Consider the following 17,075-nt stretch of genomic DNA (forward strand, 5'->3'; position numbering starts at 1 on the left):
CGTCCACTGTAACCCCTAGGTCCTTTTCTGCAGAACTGCTGCCCAGCCACTCGGTCCCTAGTCTGTAGCGGTGCATGGGATTCTTCCGTCCTAAGTGCAGGACTCTGCACTTGTCCTTGTTGAACCTCATCAGATTTCTTTTGGCCCAATCCTCTAATTTGTCTAGGTCCCTCTGTATCCTATCCCTGCCCTCCAGCGTGTCTACCTCTCCTCCCAGTTTAGTGTCATCTGCAAACTTGCTGAGGGTGCAATCCACACCATCCTCCAGATCATTTATGAAGATATTGAACAAAACCGGCCCCAGGACCGACCCTTGGGGCACTCCACTTGATACCGGCTGCCAACTAGACATGGAGCCATTGATCACTACCTGTTGAGCCTGACAATCTAGCCAACTTTCTATCCACCTTATAGTCCATCCATCCATCCTTATAGTCCATTCATCGCTGACTATATTGCTGACAAGAATACTGTGGGAGACCGTGTCAAAAGCTTTGCTAAAGTCAAGGAACAACACATCCACTGCTTTCCCCTCATCCACAGAGCCAGTTATCTCATCATAGAAGGCAATTAGATTAGTCAGGCATGACTTGCCCTTGGTGAATCCATGCTGCCTGTTCCTGATCAATTTCCTCTCCTCTAAGTGCTTCAGAATGGATTCCTTGAGGACCTGCTCCATGATTTTTCCAGGGACTGAGGTGAGGCTGACTGGCCTGTAGTTCCCAGGATCCTCCTCCTTCCCTTTTTTAAAGATGGGCACTACATTAGCCTTTTCCCAGTCATCCGGGACTTCCCCCCATCGCCATGAGTTTTCAAAGATAATGGCCAATGGTTCTGTAATCACATCCGCCAACTCCTTTAGCACTCTCAGATACAACACATCCGGACCCATGGACTTGTGCTCGTCCAGTTTTTCTAAATAGTCCCGAGCCACTTCTTTCTCCACAGTGGGCTGGTTACCTCCTCCCCATGCTGTGCTGCCCAATGCAGGAGTCTGGGAGCTGACCTTGTACGTGAAGACAGAGGCAAAAAAAGCATTGAGTACATTAGCTTTTTCCACATCCTCTGTCACTAGGTTGCCTCCCTCATTCAGTAAGGGGCCCACACTTTCCTTGACTTTCTTCTTGTTGCCAACATACCTGAAGAAACCCTTCTTGTTACTCTTAACACCTCTTGCTAGCTGCAACTCCAGGTGTTATTTGGCCTTCCTGATTTCACTCCTGCATGCCTGAGCAATATTTTTATACTCATCCCTGGTCATTTGTCCAATCTTCCACTTCTTGTAAGCTTCTTTTTTGTGTTGAAGATCAGCAAGGATTTCACTGTTAAGCCAAGCTGGTCGCCTGCCATATTTACTATTCTTTCTACACATCGGCATGGTTTGTCCCTGTAACCTCAATAAGGATTCTTTAAAATACAGCCAGCTCTTCTGGTTTGTAACTGGGAAGCAAAATCAGAGGGGAATCCTCTGTGTTTTAAATCTTTTTATTTACCCTGTAAAGTTGTCTTCCATCCTGATTTTGCAGAGGTGCTTCTTTTACTTTTTTTCTTTATAATAAAATTCTTCTTTTAAGAACCTGATTGATTTTCAGTGTCCTAAAACACCAGGGATTTGGTCTGTGCTCACTTTGTTTAACCTATTGGTTGGTATATTATTCTAAAGCCTCCCCAGAAAAGGGGGTGAAGGGGTTTGGGGGGTATTTTGGGGGGATAGGGCTCCAAGTTGCCCCTCCCTGAATGTTTCTTTAAATCACTTGGTGGTGGCAGCAATACTGCCCAAGGAAAGGAATTTGTGCCTTGGGGAAGTTTTTAACCTAAGATGGTGGAATATAAGCTTAGGGGGTCTTTCATGCGGGTCCCCACATCTGTACCCCAGAGTTCAGAGTGGGGAGGGAACCCTGACACCCCCCTTCATGCTCCTCCTCCTTCTCTTTGTCTCACTTCCTGGACCAAAGTTGTCACGTGGTCACACCCCACCTCCTGGGTCTCAAGTTACATAGGTGCAAATAGCTAGGCAGTCTTACCTGCCCTGAGTGCCTCAGCAAAATCACACACCCAATTCCCACCACCTAAGTACTGGTGCATCACACAGGGAAACTGAGGCACACACAGTATCAGTTTAGGACAGTAAGACTCACATGCAACATAACAGAATGAATAAAATCCCACTTCATCACACTGGGCTGACCAGCATGGGCCGTGCTTTAATCTTCAGTTCTCTGTGCTCCCGAAAGGACCCCATGTGCCGTGTGCCAGGTGACTAACAAACCAAACATAAGAATGGCCACATTGGGTCAGACCAAAGGTCCATCTAGCGCAGTGTCCTGTCTCCCGACAGTGGTCAATGCCAGGTGCCCCAGAGGGAAAGAACAGATTGGGAATCATTGAGTGATCCATCCCCCGTCACCCATTCCCAGCTCCTGGCAAACAGAGGCTAGGACACCATCGCTGCCCAACCTGGCTAATAGCCATTGATGGACCTCTCCTCCATGAACTTATCTAGTTCTTTTTTGAACTCTGTTATAGTCTTGACCTTCCCAAATCCTCTGGCAAAGAGTTCCACAGGTTGACTGTGCGTTGTGTGAAAAACCTGAGTGTTTTGCTGAAGGGGATCCTCCTAGAGACAGTTCCAAAGCTGGGGCCGTAGCACCAATCCTATGGCTCTGTGACAGATGGTGTTAGCTGTGGGATGCTGAATGTACGAGGAGTATAGTGACCCGCAGCAGTAAAACTAGGGTAGTCAACGGAAACAGCAAGAGAAATGCGTATAACCAGTTCCCTAAGAAGGATATCGCTGAACTGTGCAGGGAGGGAGAAGTGAGTGGGGGTGCGGTGGGTGAACACTGGGAATCTCAACAAGGCTACAGGCGTTGTCTTTGGTGTAGGATCTAGGGCACCAGTTGAGCTGGGGTTCGTGACTGGTGTCCTGGGGCTGCAACCAGCCTAGTGTGGTGTGATTTTTGGGACCATTCATCACTAAGTTCAATTTGTCTGGGTGGAAGATAGGCTGGAGAGGCTAAGGGGCCTGTCTGTGACCCCATGGTGCATGACAAGGGGAGGAGCAAAGAATCCAGAATCCCCCAAACACCTGCTCTAACCCAGTAGCCCCCACTCCTGCTGTGTCCCGCCCACCCCCTGCCCGTTATGCTTTTGGCTCTCTGTGGCAGCTGCCCGAGAGAGCACCTGGCTGGAGGAGGCGGTGGCGGCCCACCGACGACGCTCCGTGCCCAGGCTCCCATGGCAGGCCAAACTTGACGTATCCCACTTATGCATCTCCTATGCGTCTACGTTTCCTTTTCATGGGTTGGGGGGGAAACAATTAACAAAGTCTTTTGGTGGGCCAGAGATGACACCTCCTGGGGGAAGCTAGTGTTTCACACTCCGGACTGCTTCTATCAGCATCTATACCCCACACCCCCTCCTTAAACTGGGGCAACAATTTGGTATCAGGTTCCCTGTACAACTGGCATCTGGGGCCTTTCCCCAGTGACCCTTCTCTGGGTTCTCCTGTCCCTCCCCTTCTCCATCTCCAGTTCCTGTTTTAACTGCTTCGCATGGTCTCAGCTTGCTCCCTCTCCCAGCCAGCAAGTCCCTGCTGCTGCCTCTGTTGTTCTCGGACCCTCTTGGCTCCCTGCCTGGGTCTGGAACCTGCTTCTTGGTTAAATCAACCCTCTTCAGCCATGAAATCAGCTGCACCATGTTGAACCTCCATGCCTTCACAGTTTGGCGATATCCTTCTTAGGGAGCTGGTTTTTGCCATTCTCTTGCTGTTTCCTTTGACTACCCTAGTTTTACTGCTGCAGGTCACAATACTCCTACTGCATTCAGCATCCCACCGCTGCCACCACTTGTCACAGAGCCACAGGAACGGTACTACTGTCCCATCTTTGGAACTGTCTCTAGGAGGAACCACTTCAGCAAAACACTTGAGTTTTTCACCAAACGCACAGTCAACCTGTGGAACTCTTTGCCAGAGGATGTTGTGAAGGCCAAGACTAGAACAGGGTTCAAAAAAGAACTAGATAAGTTCATGGAGGATAGGTCCATCAACAGGATGGGCAGGGATATTGTTCCTAGCCTCTGTTTGCCAGAAGCTGAGAATATGGGATTGGATGGATCACTTGATGATTATCTGGGGTCTGTTCATTCTGTGGCAGGTTCTCTCACAGAGACCCCCTTGAGATTGACACTTGATGCACAGGGATACCACTGAGAACAACTCTCCTGCCACCATGGCTGCCCTTCAACTCTATCTTGCTGAGCCAGACGCTCCGGTTCAGTCCCAGCATGGACTCAGAGAATGGGCCACACCCCTCTGGAGTTCCTTAGACACTGAGATTCACTCAGCCATGGAGCTTCTCAGTTAACAGGGACTTTCCCATCACCCAGTGTACTGCCTTTCTGGGAGTCTGAAGCCCAGGGAAATCTGTTTTACTCTGTATAAAGTTTATACAGGGTAAACGCATAAATATTTGCCCTCTATATCACAGAAAGAGAGATATGCACAACTGCCCCCTCCCCCCAGGTAATAATTATTTACACTCAGTTTATTAATAAACAAAAGTGATTTTATTAAGTATAAAAGTCGGATTTAAGTAATAACAGACAGAACAAAGTAAGTCACAAAGCAAAATAAAACAAAACACGCAAGTCTAAGCTTAATACATTAAGAAACCCGTTACTAATGATAACTTCTCACCTTAAATGTTACTTCAGGTAAAATCCTTCTCAGGCCACTTGCCTTTTCTGACCTGGGTACAGCCTGTTCTCTCTCACCCCTGTGGTTGCAATCCTCTTGTTTCCCGGTGCTTTATCTTTCAGGAGGTGAGGCCATCTCTTAAGCCATCTGAAGACCCCCATTGTTTACTTCCCCTGTCTTACATAGAATTTCCCTAAGGTGGGAAAGCTTTCTTTGAAACCCCACCCCCCTGGGGAAAAGTATCAAATTCAAGATGGATTTCAGTGTTAGGTGACATGGTCACATGTCTCTGTGAGACCCCAGTCTCCATTCTTTCCAGGCTGTCCCACACATACCCAGGAAGGCTTGCAGGTAAACAAAGTCACTTACAGGTTTCAGAGTAGCAGCCGTGTTAGTCTGTATTTGCAAAAAGAAAAGGAGGACTTGTGGCACCTTAGAGACTAACCAATTTATTTGAGCATAAGCTTTCGTGAGCTACAGCTCACTTCATCGGATGCATTTACAATTACAGTCATTCACAACTCATTGTTTCTGAAGCACCATTAATGGCCTCCACTTAATATGACTACATCAGTAGTACAAGTTTAGATCTTATTTTCCTAACTTCAGACATAGAAATAATACATGCAAACAAATAGGATGAACACATTCAGTAGATTATAACCTTTCTAATGATATGTTACATGGGACATTTCGCATAAAGCATATTTCAGTTATGTCATATTCATGTTCACAAGCATATCTTCATAAAGCACATGGCGTGCAATGTCACACAGAGGTGTGTCAAGGTTCCTTCCCCACTCTGAACTCTAGGGTACAGATGTGGGGACCTGCATGAAAACCTCCTCAGCTTACTTTTATCAGCTTAGGTTAAAACTTCCCCAAGGGACAAATTAATTTTACCCTTTGCCCTTGGATTTCCACTGCCACCACCAAACTTTATCTGGGTTTACTGGAAAACGGAGTTTGGACACATCTTTTCCCCCCAAAATCCTCCCAACCCTTGCACCCCACTTCCTGGGAAGGTTTGGTAAAAATCCTTACCAATTTGCATAGGTGACCACAGACCCAAACCCTTGGATCTTAGAACAATGAAAAAGCATTCAGTTTTCTTACAAGAAGACTTTTAATAGAAGTAAAGGAATCACCTCTGTAAAATCAGGATGGTAGATACCTTACAGGGTAATTAAATTCAAAACAGAGAGAATCCCTCTAGGCAAAACCTTAAGTTACAAAAAAGACACACAGACAGGAATAGTCATTCTATTCAGCACAGCTCTTTTCTCAGCCATTTAAAGAAATCATAATCTAACACATACCTAGCTAGATTACTTACTAAACGTTCTAAGACTCCATTCCTGTTCTGTCCCCGGCAAAAGCAGCATACAGACAGCCCCAGACCCTTTCTTTTTCTCCCTCCTCCCAGCTTTTGAAAGTATCTTGTCTCCTCATTGGTCATTTTGGTCAGGTGCCAGCAAGGTTACCTTTAGCTTCTTAATCCTTTACAGGAGAGAGGATTTTGCTTCTGGCCAGGAGGGATTTTAAAGGGGTTGACCCTTCCCTTTATATTTATGACAGCTAGGACTAAAACATCCTTGGAATGTCTGAACATAACAGAAGACGATTTCCTAACTCAAAAAGTGTTATTGCCAGCATAGGTGAATTCTATGTTAGACTTTGTCCTAATAGATAAAGAGGAATGGATAGCAAGAACTAAACATTAATGGTTATTGATGACTTGATCACATTTCTAATGTGCGAGCGGAATAAAGTCCAGAGCAATAATAGTGCTTTAATAGGGTCAATTTCACAAAGCTAAAACAAATTATGAGCCAAATCAACTGGGAGGAAAAATGTAATCAGAAAAACGTGAATGATAATTGGGAATCGTTTAAGAACACCTAACTAGATTCCCAAAAAGCCACAATATCACAACTGAGGAAGAAGGTTGTATTAGTTAACAAATTGACCTGGTTTAGAGGGGAAGTGAAGGCACCTGTAAAAATAATACTAAAAATAATATCTAACATTTGGAAGAAAGGGGAAGATGATAGTAATGAATATACCACATGACATTCTGATTAAAAAATTCTCATACCACACATTAAATGGATTAAAAATTGGGCTACTGTTAAGCCTCAAAATGTAACTGTAAATGGGGAATTATCATTGAGCTGGGCTATTTCAGGTGGGATCCCACAAGGATCTGGTTTGGGCCCTACAGTATTTAACATTTTTATCAATGATCTGGAAGAAAACATAAAATCATCCCTGAGAAAGTTTGCTGATGACACAAAATTTGGGGACATGGTAAATAATGAAGAGGACAGGTCACTGATTCATAGTGTTATCAGCCCTTTTGCACAATATTGTCTTACTTTTCTTTGCTGTCTGTATGTTTGTGTCCATAATAAAACAAAATAGACTGAGGGGGAAAAAGCTCTTTATTCATTCCACACATGGTGGTTAGTGGGGGTGGAGTCAACAAGGGAGAAAATACACTGAATAGGACAGATTGGTAAGGAACAACACAGATAAGTGTCACATTATTCTGGCTCATTGCTGAAACTGGTTTTCAAAGCCTCACAGAGATGCAGAGCTGCTCGGTGGGCTCTTCTTCTTCCCCTGGTATCTGGCTGCTCAAAATCGTCTGCCAGGTGATCTGCCGCAACCCCGCACCCTGGCAGAAACTTTTCTTCCTTTGTTTCACAGATATTATGGAGCATACAGCAGGCAGAAATAATAATGGAGATATTACTTTCACTGAGGTCTAACCTAGGAAGCAAACAACGCACACGACCTTTTAAATGTCCAAAGGCACATTCCACCACCATTCTGCGCTTGTTCAGCTGATGGCTGAACTGCTCCTTACTGCTTTCCAGGCTGCTTGTGTACAGTTTCATGAGCCATGGTAGGAAGGGGTAGGCTGGGTTTCCCACGATCATGATTGGCATTTCAACATCCGAAGTGCAGGCAAGGCAATGTTTATTGGGGTTAATCAAGCAAGCATATCAATAGCTCTGCTTGCTGACAGAGCCTTTTTCCCTTGTTCCCTTTTTCCCCACCTCCCCCTTCTTAGCAGGCTTAATTATACCTGTAGCGCACGCCCTGGGTCCCACCCCCTTACAATTTCTGGTCATATTCTGTTCTGGAGAGTCCTGAGTCTGGGGGCTTTGGTACCACCTCTTTTGTATCGCATGGGAGAGGTAAGGAGTGAGGTTGTGTACTGGACAAGGCCAGGCATTTGTTTGGCTTTTAGTGTTTCTTATGCCACCCCACCCCTCCCATCCCACTCGCCCCTCCCAACTGGTAGATTGACCTTATCTCCGGAGAGGAGTTGAGGCAGGACTGTCCTGCAAGTGTACACTCGTATATTTAACTCCCACCAAACCCAGCAATGCTTTAACGCTGTTCCTTATCTTTTCTCACTGTACTAACAAACCCATCTGGTTGGGCAGAAGCAACACGCAGTGTCTTTGTTCACACACATATTAGGAAGGATATAAAAATATGAAAAGTCAAATGGGCAAACAAGACCCAAAACTCTATCTCAGGCAAATATACAGGCCTGAATACGACATTATCACCACAAGCACTCTCAAAAGCCACCCCTTTTCATGCACTGATGGCAGTGTGTAGATGTGTGTAATTTCATCATGTGCTGGTATAATTGTGCCCCCTAGTGTTATATTACAGGATCGTGTACATTCCCAGCAAAACACATCATACCCCATCTACAACACCCTAATCACTCCCCTTTTGCAACAGGCCACTGATCCTCCTCTTCTGTGGCCACTGAGGAGGGGCACATCCAAATATCTTTCATGGACATACATTGCTCTACTTGATTATTGTCCAACTTACACCATTCAACCCTCCCTCTCTATCCCCCAATGGTTCCCAGTGAGCTAATCCCTTTCTCCTTACTCCCATAGGGCTCCTGGGGACCACCTTTGTTACCGTCCTGTTCCAAAGTATCATGGTGACTATTACCCAGGTGCTAAACCCACAGGTGGAGGATGTTATTTTCCATGCAGATGGGTGTGTCGGGCAAGTGTGGATAACTATGGACTAGCTTCACGATTTAAAGCTGAAGGACATCGTCCCGCCCATGTGTCCCTCATGACATTCATTAACATTGCTAGCTGAGCATATACACCTCCCTCCAGGTTAGCCTTCTGAAACCATCCCCCACCCACATTACCAGGTTTCCTGTCCATTGAGTTAACTGCCAGTTCACCTCTGCTGCCCTTCTCCATCCTGTCACCATTGCAGACACTTGCTGAGCCAGTAGTTCATTGATTTGTTGTTGAAGTTTCACATTTTGGCTTATCAGTTATTTGGGTACCCAGCTGTCCCCCAGGGTCCATGCACCCAACCCTGTGTTTCCTGCTGCCCGCGAATCCCTTCTCTGGTGACGATTCCATGTGTGTCCCCTCACCCACCAACTAAATTACTGCTTTAACCCTTCTGTGTATGTGCTGCAGTTGGGATGTACTCAGTCCACCCACCGTTCTTTGGGGTGCACCACCCATGTAATGGTCTGAAAGGACACATTGGAGAGTGCGGGTTGCACTTGCTTCCACAGAGGATTCCATACATTCACCCATCAGGGAGTATTTCCAGCTCCTGGCTGTGGCCAGCTTAAATTTGTATTTTTTTTTTAGCTTGGTATTCATATTACCTGTAGGTTACATTCTGCAAAGTGGTTAAATGTCATCGACCCAACATCCCAGGGGAGACTTTATGCCCAGTCTGATAACCTCTGAGGATAGGACAAGTGGGCTTAAATTGCAGCAAGGGAGGTTTAGGTTGGACATTAGGAAACACTTCCTAGCTCTAAGGGTGATTAACTACTGGCATCAATTGCCTAGGGAGGTTGTAGAATCTCCACCATTGGAGATTTTTTAGAGCAGATTAGACAAACACCTGTCAGGGATGGTCTAGAGAATAGTCTTCCCATGAGTGCAGGGACTGGACAAGATGACCTCTCGAGGTCCCTCCCAGTCCTATGATTCTATGTACATAACGGCAAGCTCAGGGATTTTCCTTTATGGATGTACCATTATGATTACACATGGTAACATTACACCCTAATTGTGGGACCCCGTAACCCAAAGGCGGTTCATATCCTCTGGGAGACCAGAGGGTTATGTTTTCTGGGCTCTGTCTGACAAACCACTTTCATGGAGTCACTGGACCAATGCTCTGGAACTACTCCATACAAAGCCAGTCAGGACTCTGGGAAAGCATGCCTCCTCTCTCTGAGCATCCTGTGCCAGGGCAAGAAGCTTACACAGCTTTGACCTTCCTGGGTCTGACCTCAGAGCATTCAGCATCCCCTTCCATGCTGTGCACTTCCTGCAATGAATCTGCCCGGGCGGGGATCTGGGAAAGACAGAGGGCCCTGCACTCCAACTCCACAGTCAAAAGAGACTCTCAGCCAGCTGGTAAAAGTTTATAAGTTGACAGGAACACAGCATAGAACAGACCTTGATATCACAGGTTTCAGAGTAACAGCCATGTTAGTCTGTATTCGCAAAAAGAAAAGGAGGACTTGTGGCACAGACATCAGTGACTTTCAGCCAAATCCATCTTGGGGAGTCCTGGACCAGGCAGCCTGGACTCCCCATCTTCCAGTCCCCCCAAACAGACTTCCAGCTTCCAGCGACCCAACCTCCAACACGCCCGTTGCTCCTCCTCCTTGTCTTTGCCTCACTTCCTGGTCATCACCTGGTTGCATCCCCCTCATGGGTCTCAGGTTACGAAGGGCACTGGTCACAGCATAGGTGCAGGCCGCTGGAGCAGCCTCACCTGCCCCAGAGGTCTCAGCCAAAGTCACACACCTCTATTCCCACCACCGAGGAACTGGTGCAGCACACAGGGAAACTGAGCCACACACCATATTCATGCAAAACAGTAAAACTCTCATCGGCTCAACAGTAAGACTCACATACAACATAACAAGGGAAAATCCCCACTTCGTCACATCTCTGCCCCCTTTGAGACTGAACGGAGTGAGGTCACTTTAGCCAGTGGCCTGGGGAAGTTCCACTCCCACCATACCTGGTAACACTTTAACTCTGTTTCTTATCTTTTCTCATTGTGCTAAACCCCCCAACTAGTTAGGCAGAAGCAACACACAGCGTCTTGGTTCTTTGTTCACACAGATTCGTGTCACCCTTCTGCCAGGTAGAGCCAGCAGGACAAGGGCCTGGTTTAATAGCTAGAGGTTCCTTTTCAACAATACAACACAAAACTGGCTCAAGCCCCCACCCAGTAACCTGGGACAATTACACACCACCCCCTGGGTGTCTCTGAGAGGCAATACTTCCCCTCTCGTAAGCACAGAGCCTGAGTGTAGTAAAACCTTTTAATAAAAGGAGGGATTTAACTCTGCATTAATTTGTGGAAACATTGCAACTAGGATTCATAAACATAAACCATGAGCAAAAGACCCACCCCCAAGTAAGTTGGGCACTGTCCTTTTCCCCTCAGGTTCTTAAGTCCAGCAACCCAAAAGTCCCTTTAACGTGCCCGTCCCTTCTCTGCACCCCACTCACAGTTGCTGTCCTTGGCCAGTGCAGTCCCAGAGTTCAGAGGTTCAGCCGCCGAGTTCACCTCCCACCCTGGATGGAAGTGGGGGGAGAAGGAGGCACCTCAAACACTCTGCTGCTCAAGCACTCGCTAGTTGCCCCAATGGCCAATTAACACCCCTCTCTGCCAACTTCGCTGCTGGCCGCTCACCAAGATGTCTTCAGGGTCCCCCACTTCACACAAATTTCAGTGATTTTAGCTTAGTCAGGGAGCCTCACTCCTAGTGTACACTGGGCAGTCTCTTACAATAGAGACACTGACTCAAAGAAGGTTTATTATTTAGACCTGGTTATCAGTGATTTTAGCTCTGCAGCATGTAACAAGGCTCTCAATAGAGTCTAAATTATGTCTTTTATTATATCATGGAAAGAGAAAGGTCAAATAGTGTGTCTACCAGACCCAAGTACAAGTACCTACCACCAACTCTTTCTTCTTATGGCACTTTGGAACCCATGTCCCCAGCCTAGCAAGTGCCATTCAGTTGAGGGTGAGTCCTTCTATCAGGGTATGCCAGGTACAGTTCTGCTGCCCTCGGTTCACACAACAAGGGTAACACAACCCTTTATTACTCCTGCCCCAATAACAAGGAGACTGGGGATCCAACACCAGACACAAGTGATCATTTGGGCAAGCAATCCCATCATGCTGAGCACTTAGGCAGGGTGGGTGTGTCCATGCAAATGAGATCAGCTCCTGAAGTCCTTTCACACAGCTGACCGCTAGATGTCAGGGGAGAGCTCATTCAGACTCCGCTTACATTAGTAAGTATATAAAAGTATCAAAAGTCAAAAGGGCAAAAAAGTCTATCTCAGGCAAACATACAGGTCTGATAAGACATCAGCATCACTGACGTTAACCTACGTCAGCATACAGCCACCGCAGTAATTACATCGCTTGTGCGTGGCTACGCTTTGCTCCTTGTGTCGGCGGTGCGTGTCCTTATCAGCAGGGCTTGTATCGATTGTACTGTCAGTGTGGGGCATTGTGGGAAGGCTCGTGAAAGCCATTAACAGTTGACGTAAGCAGCGCAGTGTCACCATTGACATGTATCAAACTAATTACATCGACCTTGTCTCTAGGCCGCTCGTGGAGGTGGAGTTATTAAGTTGGCGCAGTGGGGCCCTTACATCGGCAGCAGCAAAAGGTTAGGGAAGACACTTCCAGAGTCAGGTCGATGTGAGCTACCTTACGTTAGTCAGAGCCATCCCATCCATAGGATAGAGTGGGGCAACTTCCCCGTGCCCTGTGCTTTGAGGGGCCCCGTGCTTCTGGATGTGAGGTCCAGGTTGGCCTGGGGGGTTAGCGGAGCGCCTGGTGCTGGCAAAAGCGAGCGACCCAGCCGCAGCCGACCCCACCCCGTTCTGCTCCATCCCACCAGCTTCTGGTGTCGCTCGTGGGAGGGGGTGGAAGAGATGGGTGGGGGTTTAGGGGAAGAGGTGGAGTGAGGGAGGGGCCCGGGCCAGAAGGGGGTGTTGATCGGTATTTTCTGCCCCTCCTCTCCCAGCTCTTTCCCTGACTCTGCATATCGCATGCACCTGGGAGAGTACCAGCTCTCCCTCCCAACCGGGAGCGCCTCTCCCATGCGTCGCATCGTCGTCCACCGCGACTACAACCAGAAGACGTCTGTCGCCGACATCGCCCTCGTGCAGCTGACGGAACCTGTCACCTTCACGGACACCATCCGCCCCATCGCCCTACCGGGCCTCTCCACCCCATTCCCAGCAGGGGAAAAGTCTGGGTCATGGGCTGGGGCCGCATTGGATGGGGCTGTGATGGTGAGGGGGGATGGGAGTGTGATGGATCTAAGGGGCGATTGAGGGGGCTGCTATTCAGCCCCTATTCCCGGGGGTGGCTGATGCCTCCAGAGTCGGAGAGGCCTTCCCTGGAGCTCTGAACACACAGGGCTGTGTAGCCACAAGAGCACACACACACACACAAAGAATCTGTGACGTTTCTGTGCATTGTGAGTTGCAGCCCCTAGACGGCGATGTAGCTCACGCGCTTGGCCAGTCCGTTACACTGGGAGAGATTTTTCCCAGCTCCCCCCTGTCCTTTCCAGCTCCCTCGGCCTCCCACTATGCTCCATCCCCGGCTCTCTCCTTCCAGATACACTGAAGCCGCCCAAGACCCTTCAGGAGCTGCAGGTTCCTCTCATCACTGTGCCGACCTGCAGAGAACGCTTTGGGAAATGCAGCCATTGGATCAAAAATGACATGCTATGCCCTGGGTCCAGAGGTGACCCTAGTGGCCCCTGCCAGGTAGGCTTCTTGGCTTAGGGGGGCAGCCCTGGTGCTCCTAGAAACTATCTGGCCCATTGTTCTGTTTGCAAATATTGGCCCTTCCTCCCCCACTCTCAAAAAAGGCTCGCGTGGGTGATGTTCTAATTTGATCTTCCTCCGCATCTCATTGATAGAGAAAGCAGCTCGCCCCGCAGCAGTGCATTCTGGGACATCTCACAAATCACCCTAGGATGGGGGGAGACTCTCTGAGCTCTGGGCCTGCTGAACTGAGAGGGTTAAACTTAACCTGAGCTTAATGCCAGAGAAAACAAACCTAACAAGGATGGTAGCTCTGCCCCAGCACTGCAGCACGACATGGCATGAGAGGGAAACGGGTTTTATCCCCAGCTCTGGGAGGGGAGTGGGGTCTGGTGGGTTAGAGCAGGGAGCCTAGGTGCCCATTTTGCTGGGCTCCTGCTGACGGGCCTGTGACCTGCCCCATTGCCAACCCCCCCAGCACAGATAGCATGGGAGCAGCACCCCCCTCCTGAGCATGAGCTGCAGAGAAAGCAGAGCTGGCAGCCCCCCACCAGCTGGGGTGTGTATAGACCCCCCCCCCTTAGCACTGGGTGTGGGCCCCACGTTGCTGGGGTCTGCGGGACGTGGCTGGGAGAGGCTGGTGGATGGAAGAACAGGGGTGCTACAGGGGTGGGGAGGGCAGGGGGCAGGGGGTTATATCCAGCCCTTCCTGCAGCTCTGCAGCGCCCCCTTGGGTGACTGGGAAGTCGACGGGGAAGGGCCCTGTCGTTACTCTGATCTCAGGACTTGTGCTCTGAAGATCGTCAATAAATCGGCCTTGCAAATTCTGTCTCCTCCTGGTAGCAACCGTGACCTGCCCCGCAGCAGCCGGTGCCTCCTCCCGCTAGGGCCAGTCCTGCCACGGCCACAGCCTCCCACGGGCTCCGCGGCTTGGCATTAGCTGTGGGATGGCAGAGTGCAGGCGCTCCTAAGCTTACTTTTACCAGCTTAGGTTAAAACTTCCCCAAGGTACAAACTATTTTACCCTTTGCCCTTGGACTTCCACTGCCACCACCAAACTCTATCTGGGTTTACTGGGTAACGTAGTTTGGACACGTCTTTCCCCCCAAAATCTTCCCAACCCTTGCATCCCACTTCCTGGGAAGGTTTGGTAAAAATCCTCACCAATTTGCATAGGTGACCAGAGACCCAAACCCTTGGATCTTAGAACAATGGAAAACCATTCAGTTTTCTTACAAGAAGACTTTTAATAGAAGTAAAGGAATCACCTCTGTACAATCAGGATGGTAGATACCTTACAGGGTAATTAGATTCAAAACATAGAGAATCCCTCTAGGCAAAACCTTAAGTTACAAAAAAGACACACAGACAGAAATAGTCATTCTATTCAGCACAGCTCTTTTCTCAGCCATTTAAAGAAATCATAATCTAACACATACCTAGCTAGATTACTTATTAAAAGTTCTAAGACTTCATTCCTGTTCTGTCCCCGGCCAAAGCAGCATACAGACAGCCACAGACCCTTTGTTTTTCTCCCTCCTCCCAGCTTTTGAAAGTATCTTGTCTCCTCATTGGTCATTTTGGTCAGGTGCCAGCGAGGTTACCTTTAGCTTCTTAACCCTTTACAGATAAGAGGATTTTTCCTCTGGCCAGGAGGGATTTTAAAGGGGTTTTCCCTTCCCTTTATATTTATGACAGAGCAGCTCCTCCTTCTCAGAGCAATTGGCTCAGGCTCTCTGCAGACTCAGGCTTGTGGGCATTGCTGGTAGATCTCAGATCCTCTCCTGTAGTCATGTCACGCTGCCCCCAGACAATGGAGTTTCATTATTGGATGAATGGAAGAGGGACAGATGTAAGGGGGGTCACAGTGACATATGGAGAGTGATGAAGAGAAGAATGAACGTGCTGAAGGAGGTTCTGGCATCATTCATCCCTGAGGTTTGTTAGGGGGCTTATTCCTTCACCCACTTACTTCCCTGGTCCTTCTCGCATGAACAGAGAGCAACAATACCCGAAGTCCAAAGGTGCAAACAATTCGATGTTTATTGGGGTGAACTTCCAGCAAGCATGATTCCAGTTTCCTTCCTTAGTATCCTCCTTCCCAGCTCTGACACCACAGAGCCTTACACCTGTGTCCCTGTTCCCATTCCTACCCTTAGCCAAACATGATTCCAACTTCCTTACTCCCATTCCCTGTTCCCATTTCCCCCTTTAGCAAAACATGATTCCAACTTCCTTACTCCCATTCCCTGTTCCCATTTCCCCCTTTAGCAAAACATGATTGCAATTTCCTTACCCCCATTCCCTGTTCCCATCTCCCACACCCACACCCTCATTGACTACAGATTATATAGTAAAACTTGAGTTCTGCTTAGCTATACCTTAACCAATCATTTTCCTGAAATTTAACTAACCAATCCTAACATATTGTAACATGATTATGTTACCAATTATATCCCACCACCTTAATTAGTTTACACCCAGCAAAATTAATTATACAGCAGACAGGAACAATCACAGAACCAGACAGAGATTATACAGACAAACAATGGCAAAGTGGGAACTATAATGACAAGACAATACAGAAGTGAGGATTTCACATCCCAGCTATTGAGAAGTGAGTTCTTGCCAGACAGGATGCTATCAAACTAAGTTTCCTTTTACATTTTCTAGGCACTTCCCTTTCTCTGGAGGTGATAGGAATACAGTTCTGTCCTGATAGTGCCTAACAGCTCAATAGCACCTTATTTCAATGTGACTAGTTTGGAATGTGAGGATGTGACCGGTCGCTTCCCAGCTTATGGCTGCCTCTGCTGCTTAGCCAAAGGCCTGAGCCTAAGAACAGGGCCTCAGACTGTCACAGTAAGAGAAGGCCCTTACACCAGCAGACAGTGATTTTGATTCTTTCTTTTATACCTCTAGAACTAGCCAAGTGATAAGAATACACCTAAATTCTTAAAGTACAGGCCTTTGCAGACAGGCCTGAATATCTTTATCCTAACAAGGTTCAGGACTCCAGGCTCATGGCTTGGACCCCCAGAGCCCACATATCCCCATACAAATTCAGCATAGGGCACCGTCTCAACATAGACACCCAGACTATTGGGCTGGCCACAGCCATCCTCCCAACTCACAACCCCCATCAGGAACCAGGCCCCATTGTGGTCACATATCAGCGGCCCCCCAGAATCCCTCTAGAGTGGCAGAGAAATTGGCATTACTGAGAGGTTCCTTCCCACTCCAGGCTTCACAATCCAGCCCTTTGGAGCTGTAGGCACGTGGACCAGCCTATGGCAACACCCGCATATTGTGGCCACAACAACATTAGAAGTGAAAGGAGCATGATGCATCTTGCCCCGCTCCTTTCTCTGGAGGGGGCATTGGTGACAGCAGTGGGGTTCCCTAGTTCATTCACAGCATTGACTGGGTTCATCCTCTGTTGTGCTACATAGAGGCACTGCTGGGGTGGGGCTCGCAGGACCCTGCAGAGTAGTGGGCCTAGAAGTTTACACCCTCTGTCA

At 48.1% G+C, this 17,075-nt stretch overlaps 1 protein-coding gene across 1 annotated transcript in view; it reads left to right on the forward strand.

Moving 5' to 3' along the window:
• The window catches only part of LOC140912223 (prostasin-like), a 133,540-nt gene extending 119,968 nt beyond the window's left edge, over positions 1-13,572 (forward strand). Inside the window, 3 exon segments of the mRNA XM_073346354.1 lie at positions 12,801-13,027; positions 13,030-13,071; positions 13,403-13,572. Of these exon segments, the coding sequence (XP_073202455.1) occupies positions 12,801-13,027; positions 13,030-13,071; positions 13,403-13,572 (439 nt within the window).
• Positions 13,573-17,075: the final 3,503 nt, after the last annotated feature.

The sequence above is a fragment of the Lepidochelys kempii genome, chromosome 6 (assembly GCF_965140265.1).
Source record: "Lepidochelys kempii isolate rLepKem1 chromosome 6, rLepKem1.hap2, whole genome shotgun sequence".
Lineage (NCBI taxonomy): Eukaryota > Metazoa > Chordata > Testudines > Cheloniidae > Lepidochelys > Lepidochelys kempii.